The sequence below is a fragment of the Camarhynchus parvulus genome, chromosome 7, assembly GCF_901933205.1.
Source record: "Camarhynchus parvulus chromosome 7, STF_HiC, whole genome shotgun sequence".
Lineage (NCBI taxonomy): Eukaryota > Metazoa > Chordata > Aves > Passeriformes > Thraupidae > Camarhynchus > Camarhynchus parvulus.
In genome coordinates this window covers 26,412,738-26,429,248 of record NC_044577.1, presented here as the reverse complement: position 1 = coordinate 26,429,248, position 16,511 = coordinate 26,412,738, and the positions used below count along the sequence as shown (strand labels likewise).

Here is a 16,511-nt window from a genome sequence, read left to right as displayed (position 1 = left end):
AAGGGTTGAGGAGTTTCTTCTTTCAGTGTAGGGCATTTGCTCTTTAACCTGTTAAAAAGTAAGTGGTGAATTATATAGGGATGATTTTTATGGATTCGATTTTCAGACAGGTTTCTTTCACATCTGAAATGCTTTACCTTGGCTTAGGTGTGTTGGCTGTATTCAGTTCAGAAGTTGAATTCTTACTCTGATTTAAACTGTTCTTACTTGGTTCAAGATGCAGATACATTGCAGCGGAAGTGTAATTACAGAATGTGAAGTTGATCCCATGATGGTGGGCTTGCAGATGCAGCCACTTTTGAGTTGTGCTGCACTCTGGCTTCAGTGGCTACACTGGCTTCAAACAGTCTTATGTCATGAGGAAGAATGAAGAGGGAGGAAGTATCTACTTATAGCTGACTTGGTCCTTGAAGCTTAGAATCCAGTGTCAGTCTTGTTCTTTAACCAGGCTCTAAGAGAAAAGTAGCAAATTCACTCTTAAGTGATGCGGGCATGGCTGCTCCTGAAGATCCTGCTTCCTTTTTAGCTAGCAGGGACATTTATCACCTGCACATTCCCATGAGAGAAATGGCAAGGCAAACAATGAAAATGGAGTTGGGCAAAGGTTGGTTGTTGCAGGAGGGAAAACCTGCAAGTGTTTTCTTCCAATACATCAAGGTTTGGTTTGCTGCTTGGTCCAACTTTTTTCATTTCTTTAATTGTATTAATTTTTTTTTTTGCATATTTATTTAGCTAATATATAGTGCCCACTTCTGTTGATGTTACTGGTTTTTCCCTATTAACCCTGTCCTTACTTTTCTTTAATTTGCCTAAAGATGGTACTACCAGTAAAGCCGAGGGTAAGCAGTCTCTGTGTAACTGAGGTGTGTCCACAGTCGTACTACCCTACCTGGTCTCTGTTCTCAAAGTGTTACCTGGTTCTCATCCATGTTCACTGGTGACCTGCATGAAGTGTTGCATGGTTGTCCTGCTCATTTTGATGCCATGGGGTATTCTTCACTTTCTCTTTGAGCTCCTCCCTGCTAAAAACCATTAGTCTGCTTTTATGACTCTGGTCACTAAGTTGTTATGTGGGTTTCTCTATTTAAAGCTCTGCTTTTGGTTCAAGGTGACCTGTGTATAGACTAAAAAAAGCCCAACCAAAAAACCCCCAAAAAACTCCCAAACAACACAAGGCTTATGATTTCTTTTCTCCTTGATGTGTAAAGGTTTGCTGTGTTTTTCCATCCAAAGCTCAGGTCACAACTGCCAAGTGCTTTCGGGAAGAGACTGGGCAGTGAGAGAATTGAATGAGATGATCACATGGCAGAAAAATGAGGACAGTAAACAATGATCTCTAGGGAAGGAATATTTAGTCAACCTCTTTAAACCTGACCCCTCTCTTTTTGTTGTTAACTGTCTGAGTGAGATGGCTTACACCAAAGACAGTTGGAGGAAAGGCTTTTTATTCTAGAGCACTGAGCCTGCTAGTTTGGGAAGGATCCCAGTCTGTTTTTCTGGCTCGTTGTCAAAACTTGTTCTTTATTTCTTATTTCTTCAGCAAAAAAAGATCACTGGGAAATTACTTTTCCTGAGGTAGACAGGAGTTGGAAACAAAAATGTTTTCTATACAGAATGGAGATACCACACTCTGCAGCAAAGCTTTTTTTTTCCCAGTGCAAATCTCTTTTCAAGGGATCTATTACTGTCTTGTGGGACTGTGCTCATATCTTTGATGGCTGCTTGTATTTGGATGTGGTGGTCTGAGAAGTGCCACTGTGCTGTTGTGACATCTGTGTTATTTTCCTTACTATTAGTGACATGTTGATTTATTATTTGGAAGAGAAGGTCTGTACCATTTTTGGAAATGATACTTAGTGTTGAGAGATGAGCTGACCTCTGCATCTTGAGCAGGAAGTATTTGTGCTTTGTGATCTGTCAGTGATAAGGAATATGAAGTTGACCTGAGACCTGTATTTCTAAATCAGTCATGAGTTAGATGAAAATTCCAAGTTGTTGTGATAACTGATCTCTTTTATTCTTCCTTTTTTTTAATTGTTGACGATATTATTTTTTTTGGTCTTAGTTCTCAAACCCATCTATTTTTGGCCTACCTTTGAAATGTTGAGGGTTTAATGTTTTATATGAAATACCAGCTTTCAATCCTCTCCTTGGCTGTAATAATGTTTGCAGAGGCCTGTTACAACAGCTGTCCTGTGCAATACCTCTATTTTTAGTTTATTAAATACTTTATTGTCATGATGTAGAGGGGTGGGAGTTTTATTTGGTTACTGTTTTCAATTCAGTTACATTAGGAGCAGATTGGATTTGGTAGAAATCTGTAATAGAAACCAGCAAGTTGCTTGGGGCAGCGAAGATTGAGATGAACTTTCAGAAGCTGAGTTTGCTATTCCCTCAGTTTTAAATACCAAGTCTTATACCTTCTTCTTGCCGTAGGATTCTCTCTTTTTTGATGGGGAGGATCAGGGAGAATTAAAACTCAGTATACTATAGCTAGAGTACTTCAAGAATGAGTTTAATCACTGTTTGAAACTTTTCATCTTTTTCCTTTGAGGTAGTTGAGGCAAAAAACCCTTTATTCAGGATTGAGTGTGTCCTTCACTGAATAATGAAACTGAGTGAGATCTTCTGCCAACTCTGTGATCTTGCAGATTGAGTCAGGAACTGCAGGGAAGATAAAACTTTGTATTCTTGACATAAATGTAAAAATTAAGAGGGTGGGGTTAGAGAAAAACATACTCTTGCTCTAGAAACAGAAGGAAACTGGACATAAAGCAGAAATGTCATCTACAGTCCTGCTCCTGTGGTTTGTTTTGGGTTTTTTGCAGGTCACCAGTAAGTAATTTAAGAGAAATTCCTGTGTTATTTTGTGTCGTTCAGCTTGACATTAAATCTGCAGTCTGGTTCCCATCATGGCTTTCTGCAGCTACATTGTAAAATTCTGCTCATTCCCCTCAGCTGGGAGCCAGCATTGTGTGGACTTGGCAGTTCCCTTCTGCTTTGCCCTTGGTTCTCCTCGCAGTTTGGTTTGGAGTCAGGCAACTCAAACAAAGGAGCAAGATAGAGTAGGTGATGCAGTGCAAGAATGCCAAGTAAGAGCTGAGAATCAGTCCTTTGGTTTGAAGTTGTGACGTCCCAACAATTGGCAAATGCTGTAGGAATGCACTTCCTTCTGGAAAGGTAATTGAGTCTGTATTCCAGTGAGGTTTGTGCAGGTCTTCATGCAGTGCACAGATGTGCCTTGATTGCCCAGACTCTTCATGTAAGGGGATCTTTTGAACTGCATTTAAGGGCTTTACACACAGAAAGAGATACATCTTTACAGTCTTGATCTTCACAGCTAGGGCTAGGGAGGTGGCCCTTGTGCCTTGTTTGTTATACCTGATTAAAAGGAAACATTAGAAGAGTTTCTTATTACTTTATCATGAAACAGCTTTTCAAGTAATATTTTAAAAGTATGCATAATGCTTTCATTAATTAGAATGGTTCAGAGTATTTGTGTTACCTTTTTTTCAAAGCAAGCATGAAGTCAAGCCCTTCAGACAAGAAGGGAAAGCATAAATGCTGGTTTGACCTGCAACTGGCAAGCTCGAAACAGAATCAGCAGTTTGCAATCAGTGGCACAATTTTTAATAGTGTTGAGTATTCACCAGAAAGGCAATAAAATGGGGTTTGTTGCAGTTTTCAGATAACTTAGGCTCAGGTGGACGCCTTGAGTGCATTATCAAAGGCTTTAGGAGTAACACAAGTTGAGAGAAATTGCCATTTCTGTTTTCTTCTCTGCCTTAAAGCTCTCCCTTGTCCTTAAGAGTGAGGCTGGGATTCAAAGTCATGACTGACAGTGGTACCTTACACAGAATTGCTCAGGTAGTAGGTTTTTTGCTTTTCTTGCTCCATCCCTTTGCAAGTGCTGAATTGATTTGGCTTTGTTTGTTTGTGTAGGATAAAGTGGAGTGTTCACTGAGCCCTCTGCTTTAGAGGGAGATCCCACGTAAAACCCTGAGGCAGCACAGCCTGATGGTTTCCAATGAGGATCAAGTGCCTCTCAGGGAAAATCATTGTGCAGAGTCAGGTCTTTCTAACATTGGAGAAGTGCTAAATATGCATGGAAACCATTCTGATGGGGATTGTAAAAAGTTCTTTAAATATTATCTATGTTTTTAATTGATCTCTGTGTCTCCTATGTCCATGTGTTATTTAGCAGTGATAGCTAGGGCCAGAGGCTCTTTCGGGAATATTTTTCTCCAAGTGGGGCAAAACCCCCGGTGCTGGGTAACCTAAATGCAGGAATGTGATCCCTGGAGTGTGTGATCCCCATCAATGCCCCAGTGTGTCCATGTATAACTTGTGTGGTTGTAGGTGTCCCTATTCACAGCATGGAATTGATTAAAGTGAGTTGTGAGGCTGTTGCATACCATTTCTAGACTATTTGAAAACCATTTTCTTCAGTGTGATATGCAGACTGAGTGTCACAAAGCCTATGGCTGTTCTGTGCACTGGGGGTGGGGATGCTGCAGTATCCACCCAGAGGACTCAACCTGCCGTGTGAAGCCTCTTGTAAAGCACAAATGTTATCATAGAATCTTCCTTAATTTGTTCCTTTTCTGAAAAAAACTAAAACAAAACAACCTTTATAGGTTTAGCCATTTGTTAGACATTTCAGGGTTGATTCTGAACCATTGTTGTAAAAACGACAATAACTTTAAAAAATAAAACCAAAACCTCCTAAAAATCCAGAAATGATTTCTTAACACAACACATTTATATGGAATCTTTCAAAATCTTTTCTGTACCAACAGCAGTGTGTTGCATGTCAAATTTAGATCAAGGGCTTTTTGATGGAAATAGTTTCATGGTTTTTGGAAACCATGTTGGGGCAGTCTTTATCTGTTCCTTTGCTGTGCTGTTGTTGTTAGGATGCAGAAATACTTTTAAAAGCAGCAGAAAAATAATGCTTGTGAAATATGGATTGCTACATCTGTAGTTTGAATTAGATATGGAAACAAACCCACTTGAAAGCAAAGAAGTTTTGGGAGGGGAGATGTTTGCTTGAATTTTAGAACAAGAAACATTCTAAATAGTTTACTTGATATTATGTTTCCAGTCCTGCTTGAAATGAGTTTTTCTGTCTGGGTTAGAATGATAGAGATAAAACCACACACATAGTCCTATGTGCAAATAACTCTTAGATGTGTGTGCAGATTCTTGTTTGCAAATGAAATTCCTGGGGGAATGTAGTAGCCACATTTGTGTTGTATGGATTAACTACTATATATGCAGGTTGTACTTGTATAATATATATTAAAAATCCATTTGCACAATGCAAGTCCAGTGCAGTGTTAGTTCAAATGCTTGTCAGCATTTTTTAAAGGATGAGAAAATCTGTATCAGTGTTTGGAATCTGTTCTTACTGTGGAAGAACAACTTCTTCTCTCACACTGTTCTCTCTGACACCCAGTTGGCCTAAATCAGTGTGCAAATGTGCCAGTCCAAAAGGAAGCAGAATTTTGTTCCTGGGCATTTGTTCATTCATTCAGAAACTGCTGAAATTGGTAGGAATCTGTCCACCAGCCCTCAGGGGTTTCAAAATAGGGCTGAGTTTTCTTCTTCCAGTCCTGTTGATAATCACATGTTAATTAAGTTTGTGTTAGTTCTGTTGAATTTTTTTAAACCTCTAGAAATGGTTTCAGAAGCTAATCTCGGTTTCACTTTATATATTATTTTATCCCAGTTTTCCCCTTCTTGGTCACCTACTGATGAAGATACAAGAAAAAAAACAACAACTATCGTAGATGCAGAAAAATCCGAAAATTTTGAGGGTCTTAAGTGGCTTTTGTATAAGAGGAGGAGACATCAGTCCCTTCTCACCCATTCTTGGCCCATGCACATCACTAAATGTGTCTTCCACTACTGCCTGTTATTCTGTGTTGTGTTGAATTTCAGCTTGATTTCCCCCTAGGACTTCCTGCAATGCCAAGGCCTCCCACTGGCCTTCTGGAAGGATGTAAATGAATTCCATTGCTGGTTCCTAAGATGGTCAGGTTTAAATTCTTATCTTACTGTGATGCCTTCCTGAGGGAAGTGAAGGGAAGCCTTGAGGCTTCTGAGAGGAGCACGATGCCTGCCTGCCTCCTTCCCTGTGCCTGCCTGCCTTGGAGCCTGTGTTGGGCTTTGGGTCCACCTCATTAACAAGTGAGAGAGGCTCTGCTCACCTATGTGGAGCTGTGCCAAACTTGCATGGGGTGGATCTGGCTGGCAGAGGGCTCTAGAGCTTGCCTCCAGTGGTGCATCAGGCTGACCCTTTTTAAGGAGCAAGAATGCCCTAGAGCAGAGGAATCTGCAGCCTTGTTTGTGGTAGAGACATCAGCAGCCAGGCTTTTGGCTGTTGGACCCACAGGGGTGTGCTCAGGGCTTGTTCAGTTGAGACAGTGGTTTAAAAATTTTGTTTGTGTTTTCCCAGTTTTCTGATGATTCCTTCTGTGTCTCATCTATAAACACTTGTTTGAATGTACTGTCCTGTGCTTTGCCTATTCAGCTCTTTTAAAACTAGGTGCTGGTGGAGAGGTTTGAAGTAGAGCTGTCTTGTAGGCTTTTTCCCTTGCAAACAAATTTGCCCTGTCTTCTCAAAGTTAGGCATCTCCTTGTCACTTTGGGTCTAGCAGAAGCTTTCAGACCATGTTATGAATATTTTGAGAGCTCAGAGAAGGAACATAGCTCCCAATCGCTCTTTCTGGGCTGCTTGCCATTGTCTTGTCCTGCATGTGTGCCTTATGTGAAGTGGGTTTTTTTGGGTGGGAAGTGTGTGTGTTTCCCTGTTCATATATCTCTGTATGCTTATGGTGGAGACAGAGGGCAGGAGATGAGTATCTATAACCATTGGGTGCAGTTGTCTAGACTTCTCTTACCTGCTGTGGGTTTTTTCCTTTCATTATTGTGCCTGAAACTGGAAGTCATCCTCTGAATGCAGGATAGCACTGGCATGAGTCCTGAGAAAAGAACTTCAGTCTTGGCTAAGAACTGACGTGCGGAAAAGTATTGATGGAGGCTTTCTTTGTGTTACTCTTAATTATCATTTCTTTCCCATTAACTAGAGACAGATAATTGAAGCATAGCACTGGAAAGAGCGTTCTGTAGGAAACAACCCTACCCCAGGAAGGGGATGAACTGATGACCTCGTAAGCTTTCCAAGCTCAAATTTCAGTGGCTTTTCCATGAGGAAAGGACAGAACAAGGACTGAGAACACTTTGGGACTTTATCTCCATTCTCTGCTTAAATAAAGAGAAGGCACACAGAATCTGTTTTCCTCAACACTGATTATGTTAAATAGGGCTCTCCATTACAAGTAAAGTTGCACTGATCTTGGATAAATATGAGGGACCTGTAAACAGCAGGGAAAATTCAATGAGCCTGAAATAAAAGTGTGGTCAGGCTGTATTGACAGACTGTCACAGGAGTGCCTGCCAGCCTGTGCAGGTGAAGCAGGATATAAAGCACCAGACAGCTAGTTGGAAATCCCAGCGATGGAATTTGGGAGGGCATCTGTCACACCTGTCTCTGAAAGGGTGATCACCTTGTCAGAAAGTAATAATTTGATACAGGAAGCTGCATTTAGGAGACTTGAAATTTTTTGTTGTTGATCTTTGTAAAGAAGCTACTATAGAACAGGAGCAAAGGCTATGGAGAGGTAATATTTTTTAATTAAACTGGCTGATAGCATTACAGAAAGCAAAGAAGGTCTTGGACTATGGGCTGTGGCTGTTTCCACTCCCTGCCCTGGTCTCAGCCAGCCTAATAAAAGGTGTTGCCTCTCCCAGTAAATTTCTTTTGTACCCTGGCTAATTGTGTGTGTAGAGTGTTAGAGGCTGCTGCAGCCTTTATAAGAGCCTTGTTAACAGTGTGCTTGTGTTTGCATCCCTCCAGGCCGGATCCGCACCAGGAGGCAGAGCTCTGGCAGTGCCACCAGTGTCACCTCCACGCCTGCCGACACCCGAGGCCGCAGCCGCGCTAAAGTGGTGTCCCAGTCCCAGCGTAAGGATCCTTTATTCTTGGGGGAGCAAAACAAAGAGTTACTCATGTGTTTCTCTTGAATTGCAGTAGCACCATCAGAGAATTCGGCTCACTTTGGACAAATCGAATCCCCACCTAGCCAGTGTGTGCTCCTGCTGCCAAACAGGGCCCCAAATCCCAGTGCTTAGTTGTGGCATTTTTTAACCATTTTGTGCAGCAGAATTTCATGTCACTGTGATGTGTAGCTCCAAATAACTGGCACTGTGTCTTACTGAGACACCCCCTGTGCCTGTAGCTGACTGCTTGCCCTGCCAAGCCTCTCCTGCTTATGTGACTCTATTTTTGTATGTGTGAACACGTGAGCTGTCTAAAATTAATGGGGTTTGGCATCAGTTGAAAATAGGACATTACCTATTTTGCGTAGATACGGGAAAAAGGGTTCTGCTTTGATTCACATGACACATCTGCGCTCTCTGGCTTCCTGGCAAGGCATGGTTTTCTCCTAGGAGCCACACATATGGTGCTGCTGCATATTTGTCATGTGTATCTGAGGAGAATTTTGTCACTCAGACTTTAAAAAGGAACTTTAAAGAGGGAAAAAGACTTTAAAGAGGGAAGGAGAAACTCCCTCTTATGAGGACCTTCAGCCTTGTGAATAGGAGATTGGGTTTGTGAAGGACCTGTCTGTTCTGAGGACTTGTCTTGCTTTGTACCCCTATTTGAAAGCCCTTTTCTGTTCATTCTTTCATTGCTTTGCTCTGTCATGCTGGAGGGTTGAAAAAGCTGTTTATAGCCTTGTGTTAGACTGGGAGATCTGCAGAAAGACATAGTATATTGAGCATGGGGCCAAATGGGAATCTTTACATTGAGGTCATAAGGATATATTTGGGCTTTGGGATGCTAATGTGTAAATTGATTTCTTCAGTATTGTGCTTAAAACTTACCCAAAGCCAGAAGTCACCTTTTTTCTCAGTTTGGAGAAAAATGGTCAGACCAAATGAGACAAGTCTCAGAAGTATTTAAATAACAGTTATTCTTTAAAGGTTTCAAAGATTATGGACCTAATTTTTCTGTAGAATGCCTTATGAAGATTTCATATGGTCATATCTGGACCTGCTGCCTTGGTTTAGTTTGCTGAGTTTCCAGCCTAGCCCTACCAGATGTGATCTTTATCCTTAAACCAAATGTTACATTGAATAATTTACAAATTCAAATATATTGAGTCAGTTACAGGACCAGATTCTCCATGCCCACACAGTGGATAACCATGTTGTAATTTTGCAGACTGGGCTGGGGTGCAGTTTAGAGCAGAACTTGGGTCTTGGTTGACATTTTGCTGAGAAGTTGGTCAACCTTGGGAAGTTTAGTTGCATCTGCACATTAACTCACTGCATTCTGCAGAGGCTTTAGGAGTGACATGTTTGTAAATAAATCTGTGTGTATTGTGTATAGCACAAACCGCATGCTGAACGCTGTATTGTCTTGCTGTCTTTTAATCCACTTTTTGCCTGTCCCTTGGTCTGCCCTCATAATCAAGGATCCAGATCAGCTAATCCTGCTGGTGGTAAGAAACGTTTTCCCTTTCTTGCTTTTTCACATTATTTCCTTCACATTTTTTAACTGCTAAGCTTTTAGCTTTCCTCATTCTCTCCTAACTGTAAGACTTAAAAAGCATTTTGTTTAAGTCATAAATCAAAATGTGTATGGCAGGGGACTTTGCTTTCTCCCACTAATCAAACATGGTAAGCGTCTGTTCTGATGTCAAAGCTGGCTCACTGCTGCAGCTCAAACTCCAGGGGCTGAATTCTTCTCTCAGTTACTTCAGTGCATCCCTGCTCACACCAGTGAGGTGACTCTTAGGTCGTGGTGCTATGTGGAAGACTGCCACCTGTCACTTTGGGATGGGGAGAATGGAGCTGGCATCTCATGCAGTATTGGAATATGTTTGATTGGTTCAGAACGGCTCTGGCCAAGAAATTGGAGGGGGCAAGTAACTTTATATATGTGCTATGGTATTGTTCATGAAGCTAATAGAGTTCCCTATTTTCTTACATTAAGATAGAAGAACAGTCTTCAACTTTCATTGTACTCTAGTTGTAACAGTATTTGGAAATGAAATTTTTCTGAGATGTGAGATGCATTTCAGCAAGAAATCAATGTGAATATTGGTTCAAAATGTGAGCTTGCCTGAGTATGCTCTTGCAACCCTTTCAAATATACTATTCCAGGCTGTTTCAGCAAATAAATTGAATGTCAGAAATAGTAATGGCAACAGCAGATTTTCAGGGGCTCACATACTCATTTCTTAGAAGAAATGTAAAGTTGCCATGGACTATTCAAATAGACAAGGAAAAATAAAACAGGCCAACTATTCAACTTGCTAAAATTTTTCATAATCTGAAAAATAAATAACTTAGGTTTAACCAGCCAGACCTAAGTAAGCCAGCATCTCTGCGAGTGTGAGGCTCATGGGATTTGCGCATTGTTGTGCTGATCTGTTCAGATGTGGTGGGTTTTTTATTTCCTTCACTGAATTATTGCAGAAAAGCAATGCCAGCACTGCAGTGTAGCACGAAGGTGCCTGAGCTGATTTGCAGCAGGTGACCTGTGCCAGAAGCCAGGGCACTGCAGCACAGCTCTGCACACAGCCTGGTTGGGGTTGCTTTATGAGGAGGTGAGGCAGCCTCGAAATCCCTTGCTGCTGCAGCAAGGCTGCCCCAGCACCTCCACAAGCTCTCCTAAAGCCAGCTAGGGTGTTCATACACTGCAGTGTCTGCTTTGGGCTTGATCTTCATGGGTAGCAGAGGGTTGCTGGTGTCAGTATTCATTGTCCACGGGCTTTTCTCAGTCTTCTTGAAAGCTTATAGGGAACACTCCCATTAGTTTTCTGAGGGATTTGGATTAGATTCTTACATAGAGTTGACTGTGTTCCAGTTTTGCTGCCAGTATGTTTAAAATCTTGGGGGATTTTAATTGTTTGTTCCTCGTTTCTGGTTCTCTCCTAGCTGGTAGCCGGTCTAGTTCTCCGGGTAAGCTCTTAGGAAGCTCCTATGGTGGCCTGAGCAGTGGAACATCCCGAGTCCAAGCAGTGCCATCATCCTCAGAGAAGCGCAGCAAGATTCCTCGGAGCCAGGGCTGCAGTCGGGAGACGAGTCCCAACAGAATAGGCCTAGGTAAGAGCAGTCACTGCAGGGACCTGCTGGCCCATGTGCCTGAAGGAGGGGCTTTCCTCTTGGCTGGGGAATGTTCATGTTGCTGTTATTCTTCTGGGTTTTTCAGCTGTCAAGTTAATGTGATTGTGGTTTGTAGGAGAGTAATTTAAATTTTCCAGGTTGAGCTTATGGTTTCAAAGTAAGCCTAAGGATGTCATGATGTGTTTTCTGTTTGAAAGTCAACATGAGCAATATTATTAGATCAGGAAGCAAGAACAATTGTGAATAACCATCAGAACAATGAGACCTCATTTAAGCTTATTCCTAAAATGAGTTGAGCAGTCTTTATAGTCACATGGAATCAAGGGCAAAAAGTACCTTTTTGGATTATTTTAGAAATTTTGCATTTTAAATGGTTTACTTCTCTCATCCCTAAGATCCTGGCCACGTTCTTAGAACACGTTTTAGACTTATGTAGTAATTGTTCTGCTTTTGATACTTTTGTCTCAGTGACTGTTATTTAAACATTCTGTAATAGTTTCTTTTTTCAAATTTATCAGCAGACTTTTTTTTAAAGTCAGGTGAGTAAATATCATGTATATGAAACTTTGTGTATCTGAGTTGAAGAGAAAAGGTATTCAGTGTGCTGCCTGAACATTTTCATTTTTAATATAAATTATTTTATAAGTTTGAAGCTAATGTAGAAGAACATTTTAAATGATACTGATTCTAAATTATTTTTATTTCCAGAAACTTTACCAGTAGATTAAAATTTATTGAAATTGTAGCCTTACTGTTGGCTGTTAAATTTGTAACTATTGCCTTAGCTATAGTTTTATATTTTACATTTGAGCTGCATCTTTATTTAGAGGAGGTCGTTAATAAAGAACTATTTTATTCATTCTTTCCAGTACACTGAAATGAGTTTAAAGCGCCTGAGTGTATATGCCATTATGGTTCATAAAAAATACTGCATATTCATTGCGACTGCTTTTCCAAATTCAGTGTTCTTCTCATGTCTGATCTATTTTATGGGCTCTGTATGAACACATTATGCTTTTCTGTTCATTGCTTTGAAAATGTAAAGTGCCTCCCAAACACTAGAGGTAATTGTTCTGCTGTCACTGTGTAGAAGAGCATTGTTTTTTAGGAGGAAGCAAAGAATGGTGGATGGTGCCATCACACATGCTTAAGCTGATCATCATACTATGTGGTCTGATTTGAAACATTCTTGAGCACCTGAAGGGAAATTACCTTGTGTAGAATCCTCACTCTTGGGTTGCCTGCTTTCAGGTATATTACAGGAGCCTTGAATTCTTTTGAAACAGTAGTTTGTATCATTTCTCTGATGTGCTCCCTGAGAACATAATCAGTGCTTGTTCTTTGAGAGTGGGAGAGAGATCTGACATGTATCAGATATGTGACTTTCACCTGTTCCTACCAGGTTGATGGACACAGCCTGGGGTGAGCTGTTATGGAAACAGGAGTGTCTGACACTTTACTTTTCAGATGCAGAAATTCTTTCTATTTATTGGATTTTGCAAGTTGTAATACTCACCCAGATGGAGATAGCTTTTGAGCTGTCAGCTATATACCATTATTCCATTGTACTTATTACTTTATGACATAGTAGCTAACAGTATTTTATTCTTCTTTTATTGTGTTGCTTCAGTCTCTGTATTTCCTTGATATTTTATTTTGTTTGTTCATTTCATTAAATAAACTCCCACTCACCTTGATTCCAAATACAGAAACCATCCTCTGGAGTTTTTCAAGCTCTCCTGGGGCAGTAGCAATAATAGAGCCCTCTGCATGTTGCTGCTGTTAGCATCAGTACCTTGCTGCTAGCTTTGATTTCCATGATGACTACAGGTATCCATGAAATAGATTCCTTCTGTGTGCTGGGAAGCTTGAAGAAGATTTTGTTTCCTCAGAGGCAGTGCAACAAGGAACATTCAGTGTTCTGAGGTCCTGTGTGGTCTCTGCTTGTGACACTTCAGTTTTAAGCCTGTCTGCTCAGTGAGTTTTACTAGTGGTGGTATCCTGTTGGGGAAGGAGGAGTGCAGTCCATTTAATCTTGAGCATTTCTTTGGGCTCCTTGAAGGAGATCATGTGCTCAAGCAGGTGATTTCCGTTTCCCATGGATTGAAAATTATCAGCCTGAAGTTAATTCTGTTGGATGCTCTGCAGAGCGTGTGGCACATCTGCATCTGAAAGAAATGAGACATCCAAGATAGCCATTCTCCAAGAAGTGGAGCAAGCACAGCTGCCTGTCAGCTTCATGCAGCAGCCCTCTTTCTGTTGGGGTTATGCTGTGTACGTTCATTGGAAATCTGCAGGCAGTTCTTGACTTGTCTTGCCTGGGTGTTCCCCACTGCAGAGCTTCCCTTTGGCTGTTTGGCAGAATTTCAGACTCTTTAAAATGCTGGTATTGATGTAAGAAAGCGTCTGCTGATTTTTAGTCTCCACTTAAGAATCATTAAAATTCACACCCTGGTAGATTGGTAAACAGGGGCACTTTCATGTTCTGCTGATGATATTTGCATCTGTTGGGTTCCACTGGCATAAGATAGTGTGTTTTAATCAGGGTGTGAGCCATGTCTAAGTGCTCTGACTTTCCAGATGAAATTGGTAAAACTTGAATCTACAGTACACATTACAAAGTTGGAGTATTATTGGAAACAACCCATCCTTGTCCTGTCCTAGACTTTCTCACAGCAGAGCTGGCTGTGGACACGCTGTCTGCTTTCATGCTGCCTACTCCTCTTAATGCATTTTGCTACTCATTCACTTGATTTCTGTCCAGCTTTTGGGGGTTGAGAATTCTCCAATTGAGACTTGGTGTGTCTTCTTTGCTTTTGCTCCCTGCACTACAGAGACAGGCTGTCACAGTGTGAGAGACTTAGCTAAGTGACAACACTGCTGGCCTTTACTGCTGGCAGTGTCTAAAGGAAATAGTCTGAGTAGCTGATACAAAATCTTCTCTACACAACATGATGGTGAAAATGTGGGGCAGGTGCCTGGGAGTACACAGCAGACTCATCCTTCAGTTCTTTTCAATCCATTTTTTTTCCTTTATTTTCTTTTGTAACATGCAGTAACATGCAACCCTTTTATTTGACCATTAATCCTGAAGTACCCAGTGTTTGGCTTTAGGTGTTCTGTTTGTAAAGTCAGTATTATGCTTCATCAGTAGCATTGTCCTACTAGTGTAGGACAATGCAATTAAAGTGCATTTTCCTCATATTCATGCTGCTGCTGTTAGCTGGTATGGAAGGAGAATCTATTGTGTGCATCCACTAATTTTTGTAATCATTCACATCTCTCCCTCTCTAAAGAGCCTTTACTGTTTTTAGTATGGTTGTATTATAGAAAAGATGGGCAGATCTTCTCTGTTTAAGAGAAATAACTGCTTGTGCAAACCTGATGTGAAGGCTGCCATTATTTACATCTAAGCATGAGACCCAAGAATGAGAAGTTTGCTTCTAGAGAGTCTGCAATTTCAAACCAAGTATTTGTGTGGAGAACTTTCGTATTACTTTTACCTGTAGTTCACTTGTCAGCTTTTTCCCTTGTACATCTGAGATGGGATTATTGTACTCATGAACCCTAATTTCATCCAGTTCTTATAATTTAGTCTGTTTTGTTTATTGTAAGACCATCTAACTCACTATCATTAGACATTGTGGTGATCTAATCAGTTTGGTTGATAGCTCATCTCACATTGTCTGACATCAGAGGTCAACCATCAGAACCATTAATTCATCGCAGAGATATGAACTTGGTTTTGCAAAACTTGGAGGGATTTGACAAAGCAAGAATCTGGCAGAAGACTCTATTTGAATTTTAAAACCTAAATATGAAGGTTTCTATTTTGTTCTGTACTGTTTTGCTTGAAGGATGCTTGAAGGATGTGAGAGCACTGAAGCACTGTAGAGGAACTTCAGCTTGAGTCTAGGCATTTAAGTTCTGTATACAAACCAATAGAGATTATTAAGAATATATATATATTCTGAAGCATGCAAATGACATTATTTTTATAAAAATGAGGGTACAGTCAAAGTATTAGCACGTTCATGCATATGTACCTCTGCTGTGTTGTCACCAAAGCTGGTAGATTAGGTTTTACTCTGTGCCTGAGAAAATTCCTCAACAGCAATTCCTGAACACTTGAAATATGCTACTGCCTTTTTAAAACAGCAAGGGAAATCCCTCGTCATTAAATTTTCCTGACAATTAACTGCTGGGTTTTGCCCTAAGAAAATACTGTATTCTTTATCAGGCATAAAGTTTACTAAATAACTTTCTGCAAACGTTTTTAAAACATTCAGGGTCTCAAACATCTGCAAGCATGTAGGGTATTCTACAAGTAAAGAATATAGTTTAAAGCTCCCCTGAAGTGTGCATATATCTCAAACTGTGTGCATTATAAAACCATAAAGAAAAACTTACAGAAATGTCTGAGGAGCAGAAGTTAGCTTCTGTTAAGTATCTGAAGCTACTGCTCTCTTCAAATTCAAATCACTTTTTAACCTGTCTTTCAGGTATTCAGGTTCTAAATATTTTTTCCCCAGTATCTTTCATTGGAGAAAGACATCTCTGCAAGTCTGTGCAGTACACCATTTTTTTCCTTAGGATATTTGTTAAAAAAACTCTCCCTGTGAAAGGCAAATCTATGTAAAAACATCATATTGGTATTACTTAAAGAAATTTTTGTCTGCTCATTTGTTCCAGAAGGGTGTTTATTTTAAAATGAAAGAAGAAATATTCCGGAAGGGTTTCTTTCAGCCTCATCTGTTTTGCAACAGTAGAGCTTCCCTAAATGATTGAAGATTCCTGCTCTACTTGAATAACAAAACTTGGAGTGCTTAAGAAAAAAGCAGACTGTCAGCCAGACATTAATGCTGCTGAAATTTCACATCACAAACACAGCTCAGCATGTAAGGTAGTTGGTTTGCAAAGAGCCTGAGTAGGCTGCTACAAATTGTAATTACTGATGTAATAATTACCATAATTAACAGAACTGTGACTTGACTTTGAGCTTTCTGTCCTCATTAAACTTGTTCACCTTCTCTGAAACTCTCCATGCTGCATGCTAGCACGGAGCAGTCGTATCCCCCGACCCAGCATGAGTCAGGGGTGCAGTCGTGATACCAGCCGTGAGAGCAGTCGAGATACAAGCCCTGCTCGGGGCTTCCCTCCGCTTGGTGAGTACATGTAGGCATTGGAGCTTTAAGGGTCAATATTTTTTTTTTCCTTTTTCCCTTGTTGTGATTACCCTTTCAAGACACTGCTAGGTGGAATGAGCTCTTTTCTGTCCTCTGGATTCCTGACACTCCCCATTTCCAACC

The 16,511-nt window shown here is 40.6% G+C and overlaps 1 protein-coding gene across 16 annotated transcripts in view; it reads left to right on the top strand.

Annotated features, from left to right (window-relative positions):
• Window positions 1–16,511, top strand: part of CLASP1 (cytoplasmic linker associated protein 1) — a 170,608-nt gene that overhangs the window by 92,201 nt on the left and 61,896 nt on the right. For 8 of the 16 annotated variants that reach the window (XM_030952206.1, XM_030952207.1, XM_030952209.1 and 5 more), the window contains 4 exons: window positions 7,922–8,029; window positions 9,546–9,572; window positions 11,014–11,181; window positions 16,260–16,367. In XM_030952206.1, coding sequence (XP_030808066.1) covers window positions 7,922–8,029; window positions 9,546–9,572; window positions 11,014–11,181; window positions 16,260–16,367 — 411 coding nt within the window. The remainder of the gene's footprint in view (window positions 1–7,921; window positions 8,030–9,545; window positions 9,573–11,013; window positions 11,182–16,259; window positions 16,368–16,511) is intronic. The other 8 variants (XM_030952210.1, XM_030952212.1, XM_030952211.1 and 5 more) reach the window with 3 other exon arrangements.